This window comes from Adiantum capillus-veneris, chromosome 2 (genome assembly GCF_014529385.1).
Source record: "Adiantum capillus-veneris isolate H3 chromosome 2, ASM1452938v2, whole genome shotgun sequence".
In the NCBI taxonomy this organism is placed as follows: domain Eukaryota; kingdom Viridiplantae; phylum Streptophyta; class Polypodiopsida; order Polypodiales; family Pteridaceae; genus Adiantum; species Adiantum capillus-veneris.
Genome location: NC_140932.1, coordinates 156,965,288 through 156,991,821, shown reverse-complemented (window position 1 = coordinate 156,991,821; position 26,534 = coordinate 156,965,288). Strand labels below are relative to the sequence as shown.

The following is a 26,534-nucleotide window of genomic DNA, read 5'->3' as shown; positions in this document are numbered from 1 at the left end:
TTCCCTTTCTGTGGTGCTGTAGTTGCGCTTTGCCTTGGTGAGCAGACGACTTACATAGTGAACAGGGCGATCCAGGTTGTACTCCTTACTAGGCTGAGTGAGCACAGCCCCCACAGCCAGTTGACTGGCATCAGTATGCACATGAAAAGGGAGAGACCAATCTGGAGCCACTAAAATAGGTGCTTCAGTGAGACGCTTTTTGAGGTATTCAAATGCTTCAGCCTCAGGTTTTAACCATTTAAAGGGTACTATAGCACTCGTGAGTCGGGTCAATGGTTGAGCTACCTGTGCATACATTCGTATGAACCTTCGATGATAGCCTGTGTGGCCTACAAAGCTCTGCACACATTTCGGGTTGATGGGAGGTGGTAACTTCAAGATTGCCACGATCTTCTCTGGGTCAAGTACTAAACCTTTGGCAGACACCACATGGCCTAGAAGTGTGCCCGCAGTGACCAAAAAATGACATTTGTTAGGATTGAGCTTTAGGCGTGCCTCTCTGCACTTGAGGAAGACAGTAGAGGGCTGAGCGAGATGCTCCTCTAGATTTTCCACTGGGGTTGAATTTTGGGCAACTGAGAAGGTCGAAAAATCGTCCATGAAGATGCGAAGATGATCTGTATGTAAAGGACAAAATATAAGATATACTGCTCGATTGAAGGAAGGTGGAGCGTTTTTCAACCCAAACGACATCCTAGTGTAGATACAAATACCCCAGGGAGTCACAAAGGCCGTTTTAAGCTGATCACCTGGATGGATGTATCCACTGAACCCATCCATGAAACTATACAATACATGCCCCGCTACATCTTCGAGCATACGCTCAGTGAAAGGTGTGGGGAAACCATCTGGGGTAGTTACCTTGTTCAGAGCGCGGTAATCTACACACACACGGATTTTATTGGACTGCTTCTTAGGCACTATCACCATTGGTGATAACCACTCAGAGTGCTCCACCGGTACAATGATCCTTGCCTCTTGCATTTTTTCGAGCTCTAACTTGACAGCCTCTGCATACTTTGGGTTGAGCTTGTAAGCTCGGCCTCTGATAGGCTTAGCCCCTTCAACTAGAGGGATAGTGTGGAGACTCAATTGTGGTGGGATCCCTTTCAAATCCTTGTAGGAACAAGCAAAAACATCCTTAAAAGAGTGTATAAAAGAAACTACCTGATCAAGTAATGCGGCATGCTCCCATAACCAAGCTGCTAAGAAAACGTGTTGAGGGTTGTCAGGGTCGCCCAGGTTGACTTTTTTCATCGGGTCAGGAGGTGTAACTGTGGAGGGTACTTCAGAAGTTGAGAACTAAGCTGCCTCTTGGACCTTCAAGCATCATAGGCTGGTGTTTGATCGATTGGAAACTCTGCATACTCTTCTTGTTACCATCCTGGTGGAAGCTCCTCGAAGGGTAAATCTTCAAACACAGACATAGCAGAGTGCTTTTGACGGGGCGGGACGTCCGACCTGGGAGATGTTAGAGGAAGGGGGGAATCATTGGCAAGTTCATGCAGAGGAGATTTCTTCCCTCTTCGGTGATGTGTTATAGGTTCACCAAGGCCGACGGCTTCCATCAGAGGAACATTTGAATCATGGAAAATCCGGGACTAACACGCTTACTTCTTCGACTGGCACGCTTTCTCTTGTAGGGCTTGGGACATTGGTGTCCGCCTGAGGAGCTGGGAGAGAGAGTGTTACCGGCACAGGTGGGTTTTGAATAGAGACCACATAGCATGGCATCGTGGTGGTAGCTTCCAACCACTGCAACAGGTCTTCGTCAGACCCGTCAGGTGGGATGGGCTGCTGAGGGTCGGGGTTGGATTGTACTGACAATGAGCTGTGATGAACCACTGGATCCATACCTCCTTTGAGCCGAATTGGTTGCATGGGGGAGCCAGGAGTATGTATCCACATGGCGTCGTTTCCCCAATCATGAAGTGCCTTAGTATGCCACAACCATGGTCTACCAATAAGCAAAGGAAATCCTCCCTCCACTTGAGGAAAACTGACCACAACAAACTACAAATTAAATGTAAAGTCTTGTACCATCAGAGGCACCTTCTCTACTATGCCCACAGGGTAGACTGTCCTCTGGTCTGCCAATGTAACAGTGAATGGAGCAGGGCAGGTAGGCTGCAAACCTAAAGCCAACATAGTGAATTCTGGCATCAGATTGATCCCAAATCCACCATCCACGATGACGCTTGAGAATTGATGCCCAATAATAGACACATAGAGACGAGGACTTTTGTAGTCGGTGAGGAGAGCAGCTAGATAAGAAATCATGTGGACTCCAAGGGCTACACAGGTAGGTTCCCGCCACTAGGCCCTGCACCAGGATACAGAGACTGGATGATGGAAAGGGTGTCACGTCTAAAATTTGCATCAAGTCGAAGCATATCGTGCAGTGACACTTGCTGAAAGGTGTTTTTCAAGATAGACTCTGCTGTAGGCTTCTCTCTGTTGATTAGATCTTGCTCTGGTATCTTAAGCTTCTGCAAGTCCTCTACTGCTTCCATGAAAGCACCATCAATATCTAATAGAAGAAAGGTATGTTGGCTCTTGGCACTACCTGCTAGTTTGTCAGCTACTAAGGGAGTTTGACTCATTTTTGTGACTGGAGATGAAAAAATTGGACCGCCAGGGAGGCTGAGACCAAGAGCAGCTCTCTGTGCCCGTTTTAGCACACCAGCCGGCTCTTCCACCTGCTTCAACCCGTCGCGAGAGGCAACTACAAGAGTGGAAGGCGGTGCCTGTGGAATGGTGCTTACTGTAATGAGGTTAACCTTTGGGAATGTAAACTCCTGTTAATTTTGGATTGTGCTTGCAGATGTGGATGCGCGTTGTTTTGGGCAGTCCTTACTATAGTGATCCTTAGCTTCCGGGCAGTGTCGGCAAGGAGGGGACCCTTCTAGCAATGGACATTTTCTCTGATAGTGTCCATACTCCCCGCACCTGTGGCAGAAAATTGGCCTATTGGAGGGGCGAGGTGGTCTCGGCCCTTGCTGCATGGGGTTGGATGCTGAAGTGTAGAAGCTTTGGGGGACTGAAGGGGTACTAGCATGATAAAAGCTGGGGGATGCAAAGTTGTTGTGCATACCTTGTATAGCTTGCATAGGAGGTGTTGTCAGAGGAGGTGGAATCGGGTTTTGATGGCCATAGGGTGAAATCATGTTGGATGCAGGTGCTATCCCTTGTTGGAGAGAAGGACCTAGACTTTGTTGTATTTGCCGCAATCCCTTGATATAGTAGCAATCCTTGTCTTCATGCCCCGACTTTTCGCAGAAGTCGCAATAAGCCCAAAGGGGGCAGTCCTGTGGCGGATGTCCTGGAGAGCGACATGAGCTGCACCATACCATAGCCTTAGTCTCCTGCTAAGACCGAAGCTCTTCTAGCTCTCTCTTGATTTGCTCCAAAGCCTCAAGATGGGGTGGTTTCTTTTGTCTAAGAGAGATTGACTTCTCTTCTTGGAGAGCGCGTTGTAGTTTTAGGGCTTCAAGTTCTCTGCGCAAAGAAGTCATGCAGGACTTTCCGAAAACACAGAGGGAGTCTCTATGTGGGGGGAGTTGGTGAACAGCTTCCTAGCCCCCTCTATCCTAGTAGCAGCTACGATGAATTCCTCCAGAGTGGCGTAGGGTCGGAGACTCTCTCGGAGTTTTTGCTGAGTTCTCTACCCACTTCTTAACCATAAATTCACCGGGTTGCTGGGGAAGCTTGGCAACCAAAGACTTGGTTTTTGTCATAAGTTCTGCAAAAATCTCCTCTAGCTGGAGCACCATGTTGGCCAACTCATCCAAAACCTTCTCCTAATAGTCACCTGGCTTGAATGTTGCACAGAACTGTTGTCTTAAGGCTGCCCAAGTTGCAAAATGGTTTTCTGCAAACTGGCTGTACCATTTGTCTGCTAATCCAAGGTAGATGGAAAGAGTAGCAAATAAGCATCCTCTCTATTAAGACCACGACCCCTACAGAAAGATACAAACCTCCTTGCATGGTCGTTAGCATCTTCTGAAGAGAGTCCTTTGAAGATAGGGAACTTGATGTTCACCTTGGCCAAAACACTTGCCAAAGCCTCCATGGCCCCTTGCTCAGGAGCCCGTTTCTCAATAGCATGTTGTAGCAGAATAGGAGAGAGCTTTACTGGAGAAGGTGATCTGGAAGATGTGGAACCAGATGGATGAATGGGTGATGTTGTATGTGGAGGTATGGGTGATGAGGTTGGACTTCTACTAGGTACCAAGCATTGTCTTCTGTTGTAGTACTTCAGAGGACTCAGTAGTGCGCTTTGACGCTTGACTGACCGCCTTATATGTGTCATGCAGTGACCAACAATCCAACCAAGCTTTGGGCAAGAAAACCTGTAACTGGTTGAAGACAGGTCTAGACTCTACTAGACCCAGGCTTGACCAGGGACGAGGAGGGACTGGACCAGGGACGAGGACTGATTGGACATGGCTAGAGAGACCAGGCCAATTGGACCAGGGCGAGAGAGGACCAGACCAGATGGACCAGGGCGAGAGAGAACCACACCAAATGGACCAGGGCGAGAGAGGACCAGACCAACAGGCTATACAGTGCAAGGCAAAGTAGGCGAAGGTAGATAAACCCAACTAGCTTCAAGATTTGTACCTCACAGAGAGTGAGACTTCAGTAGAGATCCCATCGTGGTCGCCAAAATGAGAGCACCTGTAGCGCGGATAGTGTGTCGTGCTCTCTACAGTGGGTGCTCCTCAGTGCAATGTGCGTGACAATCTCACTCAAAACAAACTGAAACAAAGGAACAATAGACAACAACTGAGCTCACACAGACACAACAGCAGCAGACCACAACATATGACTCGACTATCTCAAAGAATTGATACAGACTCTAGCGTGGCAGAACACTCAGCTCCAGCCCAGGACTCACAGGTACAATGGGGTGTCGAGGCTCAAATGTGCAGGGATGGTGAAGACGTGCTGTGTGTACAGACTCTATACTCTAAAACGACATCGCCGGACCAAATGTGAAGAAGAGGATACCGATGACCCAACAGCTACTACTCATATGTACCACCATAAAGAGCCACCAACGGCTCATAAATGTCAGCCGTCTAAGTCTATCCCGAAACTGAGTGGTGGTGACCTGGGGCCACCGTCCATATCCTTGCCACGTGTCACTGTCCAGCCCAAAGAGTCCGTCCAGTGTGAATCAGACCAAACCAGCTGTACTAACTGTGTGTCCTGTGAAAGTGACACTGTAGCCTTGCTATAGTCAACGCCTCCATGGTCGCTTGCTCCGGAGCTCGTTGCTCAATAGCTTGCTATAACAAAATAGGAGAGAGCTTTACTAGGGAAGGTGACCTGGAAGATGTAGAACCGGATGGAGGAATGGATGATGCCGTATATGGAGGTATGGGTGAGGAGGTTGGTGGACTTCTACTAGGTACCAAGGTTTGACCTCTTCTGTTGTAGTGCTTTAGAGGACTCAGTAGTGCGCTTTGACGCTCTAATGACCACCTTGTCTGTGTCATGCAGTGACCACAAACCCAACCAAGCCTTGGCCAAGAAGACTTTTAATTGGCTGAATACAGGTCTAGACTCTACTAGACCACCTCGCTAGACCAGGGACGAAGAAGGACTAGACTAGGACGAGAGCTTGGTTGGACCAGGGCGAGAGACTAAGTCAGCTAGAGTAAGCTGGGTGAAACTGGACCAGACCAACAAGCTACACTGGGCAAGGCTAGGTAAACCCAACTAGCTCCTAGATTTGCACCTCAACAGAGAGTGAGACTTCAGTTGAGGTCGCACCGGGCGTGCCAAAGATGAGAGCACGTATAGCGCGGATAGTGTGTCGTGCTCTCTACAGTGGGTGCTCCTCAGTGCAATGTGCGTGACATCTCACTCAAAACAGAATGAAAACAAAGCAAACAATAGATAACAGCTGATCAACACAGAGTCACAACAGCAGACCAGAACATAAGGACTCGACTATCTCAAAGAATCGATACAGACTCAGGCGTGGCAACACACTCAGCTCCAGCCCAGAACTCACAGGTACAATGGGGTTTCGAGGCTTAGATGTGCAGGGATATTGCAGACGTGATGTGTATAGACTCGCTACTCTAGATGAAAACGCTGGACCATATATAAAGAAGATGATAATCCCGACCCAACAACTACTACTCACATGTACAATCATAAAGAGCCACCAACGGCTCATAAATGTCAGCCATCTTAGTCTATCCCAAACTGGTGGTGACCTGGACACGATGTCCACTAGACCACCGTCCGTATCCCTGCCACGTGTCACTGCCCTGCCTAGAGAGTCCATCCAGTGTGAGCCAGACCATACCAACTGTACTAACTGTGTGTCCTGTGAAAGTGACACTGTAGCCTGCTACATTGATTCTGACCCATCAGATCTTGAGACTAGACATTGGAGGCATTGGGCTTGGGAGAGTCTTCCTCTGTCGCAAGTGTAGAAGGACCATGGGGAGTTGTTTTGGCGGGATCCTTTTACTTAAGCTGATCACCTAGGGATCTCTTTCTTCCAATACACACCACGACTGGGGCGTCATATACTGGCTGCTCTGCAGCACGTCACTGGAAGAACGAGGGCCTCACAGTTGAGTTTCTTACAAACTTTTGGAAGCGCTTGTGGGACAGCAGACAGCGGAGGAGAGTCACCATGTTCCAGTGGTTAGTTCCCATTGAGCTACCATAGTTGGTAGTTGGTTGGTCTACAGTGGCCATCCGGCGGGCTGTGCCATTTGTGACCACCCACTTGAGTCACAAAGGCACTTTCTATGGGACTGTTCCATGGCCTAGCAGGTTTGGGTTCGGATTGATGCCAGCCTTGTCGTTAGCTAGGGAGTACTCTTGGGGTGCTGCTGCCTGGTTCACCCTCACGGGCCCAGCACTTCGTTTTGAGTTGTCTTCAGCTAGCTGGATGATTGTGATGCAGGAGGGCCGGCCTACACTCTAGCCTACCACAAGGCTTACGCTTCAGGAGTGGAGCAATGATAGAGAGCTTTGTTGGGAACTTATTTGCAGCCTGACTCTGTGGTTCATTTGGAGAGCTCGTTGATTCCACATCTTCGAGGCCTGCTGCATCCCACCAGTGGAGACTATACGAGGCATTTGGCTGGAGCTGATCCATACACTTAGAGGATAGTTCGAGAGGCTTCAGGACCTCTCCGACCGTATGCAGGAGCGACCGAGGCGTTCTACACCACGGTCCATGGGGACCCTAGTGGGCATTACCGCCCACCTGTGTGGTTGTTTCCTCATCCCATCTCGTGATCTAGCCGTCATTGTACATATCTCACAAAGTCTCCCCACATTCTAATGTACCCCCCTCTTGTCAAGACAGTTTGTAGCCCGCTGGGCAGTTTTCATAAACTAATAGAAGGATCATTTACTTGGGAAAGTTTACACAGAGGGCCGACTTAATGGTAGAATTTCACATGGAAATTCTGTATAAAAAGGGCAAGGATAATGTTATCACTGAGAAGCATTATCACGCATTACGCATGATATGAGTACTCTGCTTCAAGAAATCAAGGAAGCATAGGTAGAAGATCCTTCTTTGCAATCAATAAGGTCTAGAATCGATCCAACATTTATAAGCCTTGATGATGCACTTCCATCTAATGCTTCATCAACTGGTTCTAAACCAATTCCATTTTCGATTTTTTTTGTTAAAAAAGGAAGCTAGATGTTCCATGTGCACAGGAACTAAGAGAAAAAATTTTGCATGATTGTCACGATAGTCCTTGTCCGGGCCATCCGGACATAGATAAGACTTTACAGTTAGTACATAGAACTTTTTGGTGTCCTTATCTCAAGTGAGAAGTCCACAAGTATGTTTCAGAATGTTTGAAGTGTCAAGCTAATAGAGCAGAACGAGTTAAGGTGCCTTGGTTCTTACAACCTTTACAAATTCCGAAATCTAACTAGCAAAGCATTTCAATTGAATTTTAATGCAAACACATCCTCTGTCACTTGAGATTTTCTTGGACACCTAAGCGTTAGGCAAAGGTGGAGGTAGAATTTGGAGACTATGTGCAGAATACAGCACAACTATGGGCTAAGATAATTTTCTATCTCAAATTCATACCAAAAAGTTAACAAGGTGAAACCAAGAAGGCATAGAGTACCCCAAGGAGGATCATTATCAAGGCACCATACTCATAATGTCACCCACCGTAGGAAAAAGAGCGCATATTGAATTTTAGGGAGTTCCACTTTGATGAAGCATCTTCTAGAATCATCTTCAAAGAAAATTTGAGAAGATTCCAGGTCTTTTAGCTTGTAAAGAGTGTGTACCATCTCATACAAATCACAAAAAAACTTCATTTTCCGTTAAATCTCATTTGAGCTTGCAAGAGGCACTTCATGCGAATGGGGGATTGGAAGATCATTTGGTAAGGAGAAGAAGTGAAGCAGAGAAAGCTAGGAGGAAGGAAGGGAAAAAAAGAAGACGACGAGCTAGGAGGACAGAGGCTACAAAGCTTGTGTATAGAAGAAGAGAAAATGTTTCTCCTCTCTCCTCGGATACTACTTCTTCACCAGGTCTTCATGATCCGCCAATTGATTCTCAGGGAAGTGATTTGGATATCCGCTGCAGTTCTGAAGGCATAAATTCAGCTTATGAGCGGCATTTTCCTTCTCTGGTAGAAAGTTCTAAGAAGTCTGCTGAGTCTTTGAAGAGGCCTAGGAGGTCTTCAAGACTTAACCCCCATATCTAGCCTTGATTTGAGGCAATCTTGTATCTTGGATTGCCCTAGGATTTTATCTTTTGTATACCATTTATGCTATTCTCTCTGTATTATTCTGATGTAATTCTAACTTGGGGTTTGTGCCCTTGAGGTGATTTTAATAGAAAGATTTTCTCTTTTGGAAAAAAAAAAGCATTTGCTTTAGACTAGGTGGCTACCAATCTAGCATAGAGACTAAACCTGACTCATGTCTGCGGTCAGATAGAGCAAGTAAGGCAGGGATCCAGAACATGGAGGTTGTCATGCAAAACATGTTACTTTACGTGTATTTCAAGTTTTGATGCTTCCGTCCCCAGATGAAAACTAAGTTTTAGTGTGAGTATTATTTGTCTAAGTGAGGTAACAGTTGGAGAAATCCATTTCAGAATCTCTGAGGTACTTACCTTGCATTGGCCAAAAAGGATGGAGTCAAAGTCCAACCATTCTGTTGATAACTCCAATAAGGGCTTGGTTACATTGGCTCTCAAAAGCAACATTGTGCGAGGTGCCTGCAATCAACATCCAAAGTCTGACCTTAAAAAGAGACAAAGGTCCCTAAATTTGCACAATTCTAGTTCAAGATTTGATGGGTTTTCACCTCTTTTATGCACAGAGGAATAGTTGCTTCAATAATTCCTGAACTAAACTTTGGGGAATCTGTTTTAAGCATTAGATTGAATTCCACCATTTTGCTACTTGATGTAACTGACAGCTTCAACTGTTGTTCAGGCTCAAAAAAAAAACCTGTTCCTTTTAAGTAAGTTTTTTCACCCTTGATAGAGACTGGAAGAACACCTGCATTGCTAATGCTGAAACTTTTCTGATGTGACTCCCCAAGAATGACATTTCCAAAGTCACAAAGATATCGATTGATGGTATATTTCTCCAAATCCTTTATCAGTCTCTCTGAAGTGGTTTCATTCCCTGTAGGCAATTCTGTCGATTGATACTGCTCACTGGCAAAATTTTGCTGATCGTTAACCACAGTAAGGCTCTGCACAAGTAACAAGCGATCAATTTCTGCATCAATCTCCTCTATGGTTGGTATCTTGTAAGCCATAGATACTACATCTGATGAAACTTGTGGATCACCAAGATTATCTCCCTTCACTGTAACATGACTATCTGGCTGTGATATCGTGATTCTGTCTCTTGAAAGATTTGCCAAAGCTTCTTTTGCTTTCGTAAGAAACTTGTGATTTCTTATGCGAGGAAGATCAACAAAAACATGTGGGAAAACCCCTTCTCCAAAGACGTGTATATTATATGGCAAAAAGTGTGAAACCTGCAGAGAGCAGAGATTCTTATTGACCAGATAACAATTACCTCTATAGTTGTGATGTATCCATCCAAATACAATCCTCTCAAGAAACCTATATTAAATTTCAAGAACGAAGATAAATGGAATATAATATCCAATCCTTGAGTTTCAAAGCCTCAGCGAGGCCATGCCAGTCAATATATAAATATCTTGGAGGCATGGAAGTATTTGTCTTCCTGTTGCACTATATGTAGTTGTAGCACAACTCTTTGTCCTGTACTCTCTGGTGCAGTGGCTCACCTCTAGTGCAAGTATGAAATGAACTCTCATTATACTGACAAAGTGACAATACCAATGGCTCTTGATAAGAAGAAAATACAAGCAGGAGCTCAGATATAGGCTCAAATATATAAGCAGGGTTGACTTAGCTACAGCTCACTGCATCACAAGAAGTACTTATTGCTGTATGTCCTAGATTGATTAGATTTTGCTACAGGCACATGTCAAAGTGCAGGGACAGTGGGAAATCAGAGGGGAACTACGTGGCTGACCCAGGGTCACCTCTACCTCTAAGCCATCCTTGGGAAATGCCATAAGATGACATCTTACTACGGGCGGATGATCCACGGGCATTGTTAAAAAAAAATTGTGGTTCCACTATACAAATCCACACTGTCATTACATGCCACCTCACTCCATCATAGACTTTACACGTGATTGTGACTATATACGCGGACCTTGTAGAAAACAAAAAAGGAAAAATTTGATTAGCGTCTCGCAGAGACCAAAGAGAACTGGCTATGAGACAAAACCTGGTACAAGGTGTCATTGTCATCCAAATGTCATAAGATACAATTAAAAAAAAACTATTGTTGCGATATATCTAGGACACAGACTATGGATGCATATGTGTGTGGTATACAAGGCATAAAATAGTGTAGGGTAAGCACATAAGATCTAGATGGAGCTCTACTTACTATGGTGCTCAATGCATATTTGTATGCCTGAGAGAGTATATCGGCATCAAAATGCAATCCTAATCAGCTCCATCCTACAATAATATAGAGAAAAAATGGGAAAGGGTGGGGGGGTGGGGAGGGGGGCGGGGTTGTTAACTTTATAGAATGGTGTCCATAGCAGGGCCCTTTTCAAGTACTTGCATGACCTCGTCAAGGTCAACAGCTCCGCTGCCATCTCCCTTGGAGGTGTCTCTTGTGGGTGGCTCTGATGTCTTGTATCACCCTCCTATGCGGTGTGATGGTGTATAAGCAACTGCCCTTGGGCATCCGTACACTCTCATCACTTTGCTCAACCGTCCCCTTCTCCCTCTTCACGTCGTCAACCGCCCTGCTCATTCGATTCATCTCGCATTCAGTGACGCCCACAACCACCTTCTTAGCAACAGACATATATGGAGGATTCTGCTCCACCTCAGAGGGACTCCACTACAGTCCCCTCGCCCGAACCCGCAAAACCCACCATCCGACTTGCTCTTTCGCCGACAGAGCAAGCGAGCTTAGAGGCAGAGGTGGCATGCCTTTAAGACACCTTTGTTATCTGCAAGATTCTCGGCACCAGCCCTAGCAGAGGGGAGGTACGCGATCTCCTTTAGGCCCGCCTTCTCGCAGAGGTGGGCAAGATCCTTGATGTTTAGCTTCTCGGACGAGGCTACTATCAGATAGAGTTTGAGACTCCTCAGATGGCGTCCAAGGTCATTGCCATGAACTCCCTGGCCATCCGTACAGTTCGAGCACACTTTCGACAGTGGCACCACGGTTTCGACACAGCTACCGACGTTCTTGTCGAGGAGGCAAAACTGCCCATCTCAGTCTGCTTCCTCGGCCTGAGGAGGGAGTACCTTCCGCTCCTTTCCAGAATAGGCTCAGTGATTGGGACTATCCTGGAGACACCTCGCACGGTAGCCTCCGTAGTTGCCAAGGCACCCGGCATTCCCACAGTACGTGTTTTGGTTCGGGACACCCACACTCTCCCGAAGGTCATCCTACTACCTCGGGTGAGCGGTGGTTGGTTCCAACAGAGCATACAGTATTCGGGCCTCCCGAATCAGTGTTTCGTTTGTCGATAGATGGGCCATCTTGCGAAGGCCTATCCATGGAGGAGACCCCAACCTACACCACAGGCCCAGTCCCAGCCTTCAAGGGCTGGCCAGCAGCAGCAGTCAGAGTCACAGAGTATGCAGGTAGAGCCACCCTCCGAGCCTGGGGCTCCAGCGGAGGAGGGTTGACAGCAGGTTCGTGGTCGACGTCGGCAGGGGCCACCGCACCAGCCTGGCACTCAGAGTGGTCCCAAGGCTCCTGCCCATCAGCAGTGGGTTCCCACACGGAACCAATTCGACCCTCTTCACAGCAGGACAAGGTCCTTGCTCCAGCCTCCACCTCAGCCTGACCCTCGACATCCCCTCCTTCCCCCGAGTTTCCCTCTTCCGCCCCTCCACCTCCACCTCCTCCCTCTGCCTCTCTATCTCGCCCTCCTCCCTCTGCCACTCCCCCACGCCCCCCTTCTCCCTCGAGCCTTCCAGCTCCCACTTCTCCTTCGTCTCCATCTCCGCAGCCGTCCTAGGGGGCAAGACTTCCTCAGCTGCTAGGAGATCTCTTGGGAGCGCTTTTGCCACAAGTCGCTTGGCGAGAGAGGGACAACCTTTCTTGCAACCCCCTCTTCTAGTGCAGACTTCCCCCTTTGCAGCACTTTCTCGTGGTCTGAGGAGTTTCGATATTCGACGTCGTTAGGATTTCTTTGCCTATAACTTTACACGGTTTCTTAGCGACCCCTCACCAAACCTTGAGGCAGCTTGCTTCAGAGTTCATGTATTGTTCCTTGCAGCTAGAGGGATAGAGGCCTTGGACTCGGCGGTTGGCTTCTCTTTTCCCCTATGCACCAGGGACCAATCTGAGTGGACTCTTGATAAGTGTTGGAGTGGCTAGGGACACAAGCCCTAGAGTTCTCTCATCACATGGGAGACCTAGGGGTTACAAACTTGGTTCAGACTCTGTGGCATTTGGCCAAAGTTTCTGTGACACCTCCAGACTCAAGAGAATGTAGACACATTGTGGTTCACTTCTTTGCTAACATGCAGAGCCCGCCATGTTATGTACACATACATGAGGACTCCTGGACAGAGGAGGTTGCTTTGCGCACAGCTCGTTCTACTTGAGCTTGGGCTAGACACTCTCTGCAGTCACGCCTATCTCGGGGACGCTCGGATGCGGATTACTCCCCATCCAAGCCTGCCTCGAAGATAGCACGGTTAGTTGCTGCTGCAACATCAATTCTCTCTTGCTCCCCATGAGGATCGTCTCATGGAATGTGCAGGGATTAGGTGGGCCCCAGTTTCAGCGTCAGAGGGGTCGGCTGCGTCAGGAGCTCTAAAGATGCCTTGTGGGTGGTGAGATTGACATTCTTATGCTACAGGAGCATCATCTTTGTGAGTCGCATTAGACGGTGTGGTCAGATTTTGCGTGGTCGCTATAAGACGTTTTGCTCAGCTACATTTGGACATGAAGGCATCCACGGAGAGGTATGTATGACTAGTGCGGATTCTTTGCAAGAGTCTATTGTGGGCAGAGGGATCATTGTGCCAGGCAGGGCTCAGTGGATCACTATGCAGGTTCAGGGTTGCCTCGTGGGCTTCTTGAACATCTATGCGTCCAATGTGGTGAATGCACATGCAGAGTTTTGGTCTCAGATTGTTCAGTCTCTGCCGCAAGCAGAGCAATGGTGCATTGGGGGTGACTTCAACATGTTGGAGGACCCCTCTGACAGGATTGACGGGGATCGGGGAGCACCACAGACGGAGAGTGAGAGAGAGAGAGAAGGAGACACACACGATGTGGGTGGGGAGACTCAAAGAGTGAGCAGCCCCCTATACACTTATGCTATGTATAAGGTATACAAGTCAGTGGGCACCCAGACTCTGGGCGGCCGGGCAAGGCATAGGCGCCTATACTCCAACAACCTCCCACTTAAAGTCGACTGTGCCTTTAAGCAAGGGAACCTAGTCTAAAGACTACAAAAGGTGAGAGAAAACCGCTCTCAACCGATGCCCACTGGTTGGCTGTGATCGTGTGCATCCGGCTGTCCTGCTCCCGTGTAAGTCCATACACCACCAGACGTACCGCACACGTACTGCAAGTATGTACGCAATACCTGTATATCTCCCTCGTGCACTATGCCATCATCAGTCAACAAACGACTGACAACCCCAACTGCAAATGCTCCCACTGCAGCTGCGATATCCGGTCTCAAGATCAGCATCTCATACATGAGACCACCGAATGCCGATGCAATGCTAGCGGGCCCTGATAGCTCTACGGAGCATGCATCAACATATATATCCCTGGCAATAGGCATCTCTGACTGACAAGCCGTGTCAGCCACATGCATCTCCTGACTGTCCACAAAAGACGCATCAACCTGTCGTGCAACCTCAGAGCAAACCAGCTGCTCTAGATGTCTGCTGGAAGACATATCCTGCACAACTATATCCCCATGCTCACTGTCGAGCATAGAAAGGAATGACTGCATAATCGCTGACATCTCAGTCTCCTCTGCAATCATCCACTGCAAACATGACCACTCAATCTGTTGTGACTCACTAGAGCTCTCATGCTCTAACTCCGTATGCATAGACTCTTGCACAACGATCTCCTGTCGTGACTCACTAGAGCAAGACCGCTCTACCTGTCTATCCTGCATAGAAGTATCTCGCACAACTGACTCTCTGCTTTGCTCAGCCACTAGCAAAGCATGCATGTCTGACTCTGTCACCTCTCTGTGTGACTGCTCAAGTCGTGCCCCAACTGTGTGCACAACGAGCTCACTACTCTGCACTCCATGCAAAGTACCCTGCAACCCATGAGCAAAAGAGACTCGCCTGCTCTCTCGCTCTCTACTTGGCTGCATGATCACAGAGACAACACCGTCTCTCGCGTGATCCAGATGCAATGGGTAACCTGTATCACTCTTGGCACCTCTCGCAATCACTAGCGAACCCAAATGCATCACAAAATCTCGCTCTCGTAACGAAATCTGACATCCACTATCCCGTAACTGTCTGACTGAGATCAAATTCCGTCTCAGATCTGGCACATAACGCACATGACGTAGGGTAAATCTCATACCAATGGGCAAGGAGAAACATGTCTCCTGCACCCTCAATGTCATACACAGCACCATCAGCCATGTGCACACAACCAAGTCTCCCACTAGAAAACGTGCTAAACCACTCACGATGCGACGTGATATGGAAAGTAGCATCTGAATCTAGTAACCAATGTGAAGACAATGTGCAATCCGATATGCAATCCGTAGACATAAGATCGTCTGAAGACAAGCTAGATGTAAATGTGACATCGCCGTCACAATCATACTGAGTAACCACCATACTGATCTCACTAGCATCTGTCATGCCCAAATCTGCATCACGCATCTGTCGCCTCCGTTGTCTCAAACGCCTAAAACATCGACGTCTAATGTGCCCTCTATGTCCACAATGCCAACATGTCAAGTCTCTATGCCGTCGAGAATTGCGTGTGGGACCAATCTCTCCCATGGACATAGAAGTGGGACTAGACTCCCCTGTAGACATGGATGTCGCGTACATAGCATGTAAACTCTGCCATAAAGCATGAGTTATAGTCTCCCTCGAGACTTGCCAGTCAACAGACTCAACCAGATGCAAACGAATCGTAGACATTGCTAACTCATCAAGATCCTGCCAATCATCATCACGCATAGACTTGGGCTTCGCCGATAAACCACACAAGGGTTTATCCTGCCCCAAATCCGCCAATGCAACAAGCATATGCTCCTTCCAAGCAAAAAAATCTACATCATCGAACTGTGTCAGACCATAACGCTGGAAGTCAAATGAAAAATCAGCCATAATGCTCTCAAAAGAGCAACCAACAATGAGTAGCAAATGTCAACCAAATCAGCCCTAAACTGGCTCGAATCGCATCAATAAAAGTTTGCAAATATGGCTGTAAAATCTGATGCAAAGTTGCACCAATAACCGTGCAAAACCTTGCACAAAATCACAAGTCAATATGACTCAATCGCGCATAAATATCTGACAAAATTTTGACAGAGTCTCCTTTGTAACTGGAGCAAAATCTCAACAGTAAACCTCAAAGAGACAATAATATATGCCACAATGGCCAATCCGGGAATAAACTCGACCAGAATCACCTCACAAAGTCATACATATGAGCATACCCGCTCTTGCCGGAGTACTACTCAAATAATCTCAGCCATAAACAAATACACAAATCTATATATGGCATACATAAACCGCCAAGACCATGGCAACATAGCTCACTCTCGCATGAGTGGCTCTCTGGACAAATGTATATCCAAAAACTTGTGTACACCTATGAATTTGCTGGTTGCTGCAGAAGATACTCCGTGTGTGTGAGATATACCAAAAACAGTTTTTTTGGGACCCGAAAGTGCACAAATAAACCTGCTGCTGTACCTGCTGTAATTCAAAGCAGAATTTCAACAAATAGACATCACCATCGCGTCCGGAGCGTGCCAAAACCCTCACCTAGACTCCTGGATCATGTAGATCTAACTCTGTATGACGGAGCTATGCAAAAAACTGCGTTTTAGAGCCCGAAAATGGCAAAAACGAGCTGCACACAGTCTTGAACCTGCTCCTGCTCCACTCTGCGTGATGCAATGTCCTCTCAATGCAAGCTCCAACGCAAGAGCTCTACCACAACAGCATCCAAGCACTTGAATGTCAAGCTCTCCTCCGCCGAGCACTTCTCTAACGAGCTCCACTGAGCTCAAAAGCTCCTCTCACCAAGGAAGCCGCAACCGCCTCCTCGACCAAGCTTGACGACACCAAGCTCCTAAGCTCCAAAGACAATGCTCCTCAAGCTAAAATCTCTCTCCGTGAAACTCCGCGATTGAACTTCACCGTCGAGAGCGAGCGAGCTATCGCCTCGAAGCTCTCAAAGCCGTCGTGCTCTCCGCGGTCACCATAGCTCTGATACCAATTGAAGGGGATCGGGGAGCACCACAGACGGAGAGTGAGAGAGAGAGAGAGAAGGAGACACACACGATGTGGGTGGGGAGACTCAAAGAGTGAGCAGTCCCCTATACACTTATGCTATGTATAAGGTATACAAGTCAGTGGGCGCCCAGACTCTGGGCGGCCGGGCAAGACATAGGCGCCTATATCCCAACAAGGATTAGAGGTAGCCATACTACTGTGCATGGAGTTGAGTTGGCAGCTTGGGAGATGTTTTGTATGACTGCGGGTTTTAGCTGTGTAGCAGCATTCCAGCTTTGTGAGGTCCCCAGACAGCCTCGCCTTCTCTCGTTCGGACCGCAGAGTGGAAGAAGTGAATCTATCTCGGATAGATCGCTTCTACACTAGTGACCACTTCTGTGACACTTGGGTGAGAGAGTTTGCATTATGACTGGGACTTTCTTTTCGAACCATGCACTAGTGATCCTCACAGTAACAGATAGACAAAGGAGGGGGAGCACGATGCTACGCATCCCAGAGAGGGTCTTGCTGGACCCTGCGCTTAGAGAGCGAGTGGAGGCTCTTTAGACAAAGGGTTTAGACATGCAGGACTCTCTTGCTGACAAAGTGGCCTCTGGACTTGCTCAGCTTAGTTGGCTGTTTCTCCAGGAGTCTACTGCCCGCGCCTGGCTCCAGCACGAGAGGAGGAGCTGCGTCTCCGCCGAGGCGTTGCTTCCTTGCAGAGGATGCAGGAGCAACATCCAAACAATCCCTAGTTGAAGCAGCACTTGCAGCGGGCTCGCTAGGAGCTTGCCAGTATAGAGGAGAGACGACATGAGTTTGCTTTTCATCGACGGGCAGCGCAGTGGACCCAGGTGGGTGACAGAGTGACAGGGGCTTTCTTTGGAGACCCTCAAACTTGGCGCTATATAGGACGAGTTTGTTGCTGCAGCCACTAGAATTGGTGGAGCAAGGAGGCTGCTCAGAGATCCTCTTGGCATCAGTTCCGTTTCAACTAATTTGGAAAGTGCATCCGACCCTTTGGTTCCTTTACGCAAGGAACTAGAGGCACTAAAGGTGCAACGGGCTCTTTAAAAGGAAAAATCTATCTATATTCAGAAAAATAAGTCTCCACAACAAAAAGCTTTGGAGGAGCTCAAAAAGGAGCTTGAAGACCTCAAGCACAAGAAGAGTCGAAGGCTTTAGTCTAGTGCAGCTCGTGTGATTCTCCATAACATCCTTCCCAAGAATGCCCCTTAGAGCTTCTTGCCACTTCTGTGAGAAAGGTGGACACGAGGACAAGGACTTCTACTACCTCAAGGGGCTCTAACATCTATAGCAAAGCCTTGCTCCTACTCTTTAGCAAGGATTGGCTCCTACATCAAATATGGTTTCTCCCTATGGTCACCCAAGTCACCTACAGCCTTTGTTGAAGACCTCCTATGCAATCTATGCAAGGTACATTTCCACTTTCAAAAATTTACCATGCTAGAACAGCTCTAGTACATTAGAGTGTTGACTCATTTCTAAGGAAACACAACAACCACCCCTTCCACATTCTCTACAAATGTGATGAGTATGGGCACTATCAAAGCAAGGTCTTCTTCTTGAAGGGTCTCCACCATGCCGACATTGCCTTTATGCAAAGAACCATTACAATAAGGATTGCCCAAAGCACAGTGCTTGTACATCTAGTCAAGGTCAGAGCCAATCTAACTTCAACTTTCTCTAAATCAATCAGATAACTCTCAACTCCACCCTCCACCCATGTAGTAGCTCCTTAAGACAAGTTGCAACAAATAGAATGTCACAAACTGCTCACGTGGCATGACCAACTAATAATAAGTTGTTCCAATTTATGGCCAATTGCTGAGGGGCAAAAGGGACACAAGGCCAATAAAAATTTGCGTAGAGGCTGGCTGTATGGACGACTGACGTGGCAGGTGTATGGAATTCCGTGAATTGGGCTGACTGCTTTGTGCGAAAGCTTTTGGCACCAGATGCTAAGCTTTTCATGTAAAATGCTTTTCCAAGGCCAATGGCCTTTAAATAAAACCGTATGCTCTCCCTATGGCTCATTCAAAGCTGATCAGCCGGTGAGCAGAGAAGATCCAGGGCAGTTGTACTTGCTCAATTGTTAATACAAACGAAATACCGAAAGGGGCACCAGCCTATGGGGCCAATCTCTCTAGGCGCAGAACTACGCCAGGCCGTGTCGACTCATTTGAACTGTGTTTGAATTTTGTGAAGTGTTTTAAATAAATCTCTCTCTCATGTCGTGCAGATTCCAGACTTGGGGTGTCAAAGTTTGTTGCAGTGGTATCAGAGCTCAATCAATTTCGCTTCTACCGGGAAATCCGATCCCTTTTCTCGCGGCACATATGGATTCAGGCAAGAATCAGACGACTCTACCTGTCACCTCGGGAACGGGAGGCAGTATGGATAATTCGAGTGGATTAGCAGAGCACGAGGATGGGCCACCTTGGCCTACGGAGTACCAACTTATGGAGATGCAACGTCAACAACAGGTTGATGAGTATGCACAGCAGATGCTCCAATTTGCAAAGGATCCACAGTTTGCCAAATTTTTGACCCGGCACCCGATGGATGAAGTGCATACTCATTGGCAGAAAGCCATTGAGTCACCCATAAAACTGGCCCTCAAGCAACCTCCTACCCCAAGGATATAAACTGAAGAAGAACTTAATGATTTCGTCGAAAAACGAATCATCGAAAAACGAATCAATCAACTACTAGACACGAAGAAGCCATCGAAGAAACGATTGAAGAAGCACAACAAGGGGACTGACCAGTGACTACCCTTACGAGCTCAAAAAGGAGCTTGAAGACCTCAAATTACAACAAGAGTCGAAGGCTTTAGTCCAATGCAGCTCATGTGGTTCTCCAGAACATCCTTCCCAAGAATGCCCCTTAGAGCTTCTTGCCACTTCTGTGAGAAAGGTGGACACGAGGACAAGGACTTCTACTACCTCAAGGGGCTCTAACATCTATAGCAAAGCCTTGCTCCTACTCTTTAGCAAGGATTGGCTCCTACATCAAATATGGTTTCTCGCTATGGTCACCCAAGTCACCTACAGCCTTTGTTGAAGACCTCCTATGCAAGCTATGCAAGGTACGTTTCCACTTTTGAGAATTTACCATGCTAGAACACCTTTGGTACCTTAGAGTGTTGACTCATCCCTAAGCAAACACAACAACCACCCCTTCCACATTCTCTACAAATGTGATGAGTATGGGCACTATTAAAGCTGAAGGGTCTCCACCATGCCGACATTGCCTTTATGCAAAGGACCATTACAACAAGGATTGCCCAAAGCACACTGCTTGTACATCTAGTCAACGTCAAAGCCAATCTAACTTCAACTTTCTCTAAATCAATTAGATAACACTCAACTCCTAACCTCCACCCATGTAGTAGCTCCTTAAGACAAGTTGCAACAAATAGGTCACAAACTGCTCACGTGGCATGACCAACTAATAATAAGTTGGTCCAACTTATGGCCAATTGCCGAGGGGCCAAAGGGACACAAGGCCAACAAAAATTTGAGTAGAGGCTAGCTGATGTGGCTGGCTGTACGGACGGTTGACGTGGCAGGTGTATGGAATTCCGTGAATTGCGCTAACTGCTTTGTGCGAAAGCTTTTGGCACCAGATGCTAAGATTTTCATGTAAAATGCTTTTCCAAGGCCAATGGCCTTTAAATAAAACCGTATGCTCTCCCTATGGCTCATTCAGAGCTGATCAGCCGGTGAGCAGAGAAGATCCAGGGCAGTTGTACTTGCTCAATTGTTAATACAAACGAAATATCGAAAGGGGCGCCAGCCTATGGGGCCAATCTCTCTAGGCACAGAACTACGCCAGGCCGTGTCGACTCATTTGAACTGTGTTTGAATTTTGTGAAGTGTTTTAACTTTTAAGTAAATCTCTCTCTCATGTCGCAACAGATTCCAGACTTGCGGTGTCCAAGTTTGTTACAGTGGTATCAGAGCTCAATCGATTTCGCTTCTACCGGGAAATCCAATCCCTTTTCTCGCCGGACATATAGATTCAGGCAAAATCAAACGACTCTACCTATCACCTCGGGAACGGGAGGCAGTATGGAGAATTCGAGTGGATTAGCAGAGCACGAAGATGGGCCACCTTGGCCTAAGGAGTACCAACTTATGGAGATGCAACGTCAGCAACAGGTTGATGAGTATGCACAGCAAATGCTCCAATTTGCAAAGGATCCACAGTTTGCCAAAGTTTTGACCCGGCACCCGATGGATGAAGTGCATACTCATTGGCAGAAAGCCATTGAGTCCCCCATAAAACCGGCCCTCAAGCAACCTCCTACCCCAAGGATGTAAACTAAAGAAGAACTTAATGATGTCGTCGAAAAACGAATCAATCTACTTCTAGATGCGAAGAAGCCATCGAAGAAACAATTGAAGAAGCGCAACAAGGGGACTGACTACCCTTGTTACTTGGGCCGTCAATCTTCTTTTGCAAATGCACGGAAATAGAAGAAGCATGTACGTTTTGAAGGACTACCCAGTTCTTCTTCTTCTTCTGACAGTTCAGGTAGCTCTTCCTCTTCCAACTCAAGTAAGGAGGACAAAAAGGGCAAGAAGCGAAGCAAGAATCAAAATGTTGGAAAGAGAGCTGACTCAGGAGTACGATGTGAGAACCGCTTGGAACCATCTTCAGATGACCAAGGGTGACACTTTGGATGCTAATGGTGAAAGATTTTGGGATTCTTTTCTACCAACCTCTTCTTTTAAGAAGGTCATTTCAAGGAGCAAATCGAGCGGTATTGATGTGGACTTCCCAAAGAGATCCGAGATTACTGCCTTGAGCAGAAGTCCGAGTCCATACAACAACTGATGGGACATGCTAAGCGGGGATTCTCGATACATTCGGGTAACCTGACCTACCCCACTGATGAAGTTTCAACACTGAGGACCGGACAGAACTCGACAAATGACAATAGAAAGAAGGAGTTCCAGAAAAAGGACGCACGAGCCCGATTGACTGAGGAATAGAGAATTGAATATCTCAAAGAGGAGAAGTGCTTTGACTTTGGAGAACAAGGACATATCTCTACGAAGTGCCATAAAAAGGCAGAGCGAGGACAATTTCAAGAAAGGCTAGATAGCTACAACGCACCAGAAGAACGTGGCAGAAAAGGCAAGATGAAAGAAAGACTGGTACGAGATTGTATGGGGACTGCCGACCCGAGTCAGATGGACAAAAGCGTGGAACTTTGCCGCGCAGGGGCAAAGTAAAAGATCAGGAAGCCCTCATCTTCGTTGATGGAGGAGCCAAGGACAACTTCATTTCACCTGAATTGGCGGCTCGACTTGGAATTACGCCCGACAAGATGGGGCCACAGGCGAAGGCAGTTATAGCGGCGCCCGGACGGGATGTTGCCATTACACCTGTCATTGGCAAACTTCATTTGCATTGTCAAGGGTATTTAGGGCACGAGGACTTTTATATCATGCCTTTGGAAGGTGTGATGTCCTCCTAGGAATCTCTTGTTACCACAAGAACAACGCCGTGGTTGACTATCAGGCGAAGAAAGCGACTTTGACAAATGACAAAGGCAAGAAAATTGTACTTGATATAAAATTGAAGGGCGAGTCCGTCCCTATTGTATCGGCTTTGACCATTTCGAAATTAATGAAATCCAGTCTTTTTGTTTACTAAATCTACTCGAAAGAATTGAATGATAAACAAAGAAACAATATGTTTGAATTGGATAAAGAACACACATGCTGACTGTTTCTTAGAAGGCCTACCAGGCGAGTTACCTCCACCTTGTCTCGAGGACCACACCATTGACTTCATTCCTGGAAGAACACCACCGAGCCGGCCACCTTACACAGTTAGCCGAGCCCAGAATGAAGAAATCGTGAACCAAGGGAAAGAACTTTTAGAAAAGGGTCTCATCCAACCTAGTACATCACCTTACTGTTCTCCGGTTTGTTATACTAAGAAAGACAGATCTCGGAGAATGTGCATTGATTATAGAGCTCTCAATAAAATCACAATCAAGAACAGATTCCCAATTCCAAGGATCGATGATATTCTTGACAGACTTCAGGGCTCCTCTTGTTTCAGCAGAATTGATTTGAAAAGCCGATAACATCATATCAGAATTGCTCCAAGAGATGTCTACAAGACTGCCTTTCGAAAAAGTTTTGGTTTGTATGAATTTTTGGTGATGCCTTTTGAACTTACAAATGCTCTAGCAACATTTATTCGAATGATGGATAGGGTTTTCCGAGAGTATCAGTCTTTTGTCGGCACTTTGTTTGACGACATTATAGTTTTCTCCAAGAATGAAGCAGAGCACCGACACCATCTGCTACAGGTCTTTCAGGCATTGCACAAGCATATATTGGTTATCAATGCCAAAAAGAGCGAGACATATCTGGGGACACATCATCTCAACAAGAGGAGTACAGATGGACCTGGCCAAAAATTGAGACTATCCGCGATTGGCCTATCTTAACGAATGTTCATGAGGTTCGAATCTTTTTGGGCTTGTGCTCTTATTATCGGCGGTTCATTCGGAAGTTTGCAGAGATTGCCTCACCTTTGCATTTATTGACTTAGAAAGGACTCCCTTTCTCACGGGGACTGACAGAGGTGACTGCTTTTCAGACACTCAAAGAGAAATTGGCTACTGAACGAGTGTTGGCTTTGCTAGATTTGCAAAGCCATTCGAAGTTTATTATGATGCTTGTGGTTGTAGTCTCGGAGCAGTCTTGATGCAAGAAGGCCATGTGATTTCTTATGAAAGAAAAATGTTTTCATAGCCACAATTCGTACACAAATCTATGAGAAAGAGCTATTGCGAGTGATCCGTGCGCTTACACAGTAGCAACACTATTTACTCGGAGCCGATTTCACAGTTTTTACAAATCATCAAAGTTTACACTACTACTTGTCGCAGAAGCAGCTTTCGGAAAAGCAGATGCTATGGGCTAACATCTTGTCACAGTTTCACTTCCAAATTGTCCATTTTCAGGGACATAAAAATTTAGTGGCAAATGTATTGTCTTGGAAGCCCTAAGTCTTGGCTATTTTTGTGACTGATCACAAAAGCTTCGAGGATATGGGTGACCAATACGCCACAAATCCTGACTTTATGGACATTTTTACTCGGATATAGAATGGGGAAACATTTCTAGAGTATTCCATACGGGATGGCTACTTGATGAAGAAAACGATGTTGTGTGTTACACAGCCTTTGAGGAAAAAGGTCTTGAAAGAGTGCTATTGTCCACCTTTTACGGGTCACCACGGCATCGATACCACCTAGAAGGGTACGGAGCATTACTTCTATTGGTTGAGACTCAAAAAGGATGTGGAAAACTTTGTTCGTAGTTGTTTAGTATGCCAAAAGGTCAAGTTTGACAGGCATAAGGCACAGGGGTTACTACTATCCGCCCTTGGGAAAGCATTGCTATGGATTTCATCTTTGATCTTTCGAAGACTCAGAGTGGGCATGATGGCATTTGGACTGTCATTGACAGATTTAGCAAACAAGCCCACTTCATTCTAGTAAAGAAAACAGTCAAGCCAGATCATTTAGCGAGAATGTTCATTGCTCAGAAATTTCGGGTACATGGCATGCATGAGACCATAATCTCCGACATAGATCTCCGATTCACGAGTTTGTTTTGGAAGGCTATTGGGGAGAACATTGGCATGCGGTTGCAGTTCTCGTCATCTTTCCACCCGCAGACAGATGGGCAATCTGAGATAGCCAATTCCGTGATTTTGGATTTATTGAAGTTTTACATCTCTGCTCAAAAGACTCAATGGGAAAAATATTTCCCTTTGGTGGAATTTGCCTACAATAACACGGTTCACTCTTCGACGGGGAAGGCGCCATTTGAGGTAATTGAAGGTGCTAAGAAGGTCCCTCCCTTTCTAAGCGCTAAAGACAAGATTTTTGAAGCCGATCAGTACATGAGGGACTTAGACACTGCTTTTACCAAGGTTCCCGAGGCTCTAGAGAAGTCTCAAGCACGGCACAAGAAGGCAGCGGATCGACATTGACGTGAAGGAAGATGATTGGGTGCTCTTACATTTTGGGAAGGTACACCTAAGGAAACCGGGTTTTCCCAAAGCTTAGCATGAGATATTATGGCCCTTTCCACATTAAAGAAAAGATAAATGATGTATCCTTCAGACTCAAGTTGCTAGATACTTGGAAGATTCAGAATGCATTTCATGTGAGTCTATTGACACCCTTTAAGGATGACGTGTCAGTTGATGGGGAGCCTGATGAGCAACCCGAAGTGGAAGAGAGCGAGGAGATACTCGCTCCATAACAGATTTTGGCAAATAAGGAAAGAAAAGTAAAAGATAAAGTGATTCGGCAGTTCTTAGTAAAATTTAAGAACTATCCGGCATTAGATGCGGAGGGATGGAGGAGGACCTAGCAGATACTCCTCAGATTTTGGAACTTTACCTTCCTGTTTAGCTGCATCTACTTCGAAATATCCGGCGGTTCGGCAGGGTTGAATGTGATGCAGATGGGATGGCACAAGAGGGGAGTCACTCCACTCTTTTGTCACAGATTACCTGGATGGAATAGAGTCTCTGATTTTCCTTTGGATTTCAAGGATACTGCTATGCTAACAGTATTCTACTGTATGACTTTATGAATGATGAAAATGGGAATTCCCGAAATGAACCTGAATGATGTGTACTCTCTCTCATGTGATTTGTTTGAGTGCAAAATGAGTGCAGCATTTCGGTCTTGAGAATCTCTATAGACATGATTGCGATAAGGATTAGTTAATCCAACATTAGTGAGGTCCGGGATGGATCTAGATGCGATTACTAAATATATTGTTGGCAATCATGGTCTGAGATTTGGAATGACTTTTACTATGATGATTTGATTTGAATGTAATGTGTGCAACTGCTAGATTTGTATTGGTCTAATGCGTCGGTACATAGAATCAGTGTCTACTGAACTGGTTTATGACCCTTGTCTGTTTTGCAGGCATAATCGAGGGTGATTATCATTTTTTCAAGAGGGGGGTATGTCACAAATTGCTAACGTGGCATGACCAACTAATAATAAGTTGTTCCAACTTATGGCCAATTGTCAAGGGGCCAAAGGGATACAAGCCCAATAAAAAATTGCGTAGAAGCTAGCTGACGTGGCTGGCTATACCATCGTCCGCGATATGCGCTGCTCACGTGGCACCTGTACAGAATTTTGACAATTGCGCTGACTTCTTTGGGAGGTAGCTTTTGGCACCATATGCTTTTGGAACTAAAGCTTTTCATGTAAATTGCTTTTCCAAGTCCAAAGCCCTTTAAATAAGACCCTAGGCTCTCCCTCTGGCTCATTCAAAGCCGACGAGCCGGTGAGCAGAGGAGAGCCAGGACAATTGTACTTGCTCAATTCTTAATACAAAAAGAAATACTGAAAGGGCCCCAGTTTGTGGGGCCAATATCTCTGGGCACGGAACTACGGCAGGCTGTGTCAACTCAATTGAACTGTGATTGA

General features: G+C 46.6%; 1 protein-coding gene across 6 annotated transcripts in view; it reads right to left on the bottom strand.

Annotated features, from left to right (window-relative positions):
• The window catches only part of LOC147463924 (uncharacterized), a 260,902-nt gene that overhangs the window by 125,903 nt on the left and 108,465 nt on the right, over nucleotides 1–26,534 (bottom strand). For all 6 annotated transcript variants that reach the window (XR_015185506.1, XR_015185507.1, XM_086491978.1 and 3 more), the window contains 2 exons: nucleotides 9,331–10,017; nucleotides 9,137–9,241 (listed from right to left, as the gene is read on the bottom strand). Coding sequence is in view for 4 of the 6 variants with exons in the window: in XM_086491978.1 (XP_086348104.1) it covers nucleotides 9,137–9,241; nucleotides 9,331–10,017 (792 nt within the window). In the remaining 2 variants the exon portion in view is untranslated. The remainder of the gene's footprint in view (nucleotides 1–9,136; nucleotides 9,242–9,330; nucleotides 10,018–26,534) is intronic.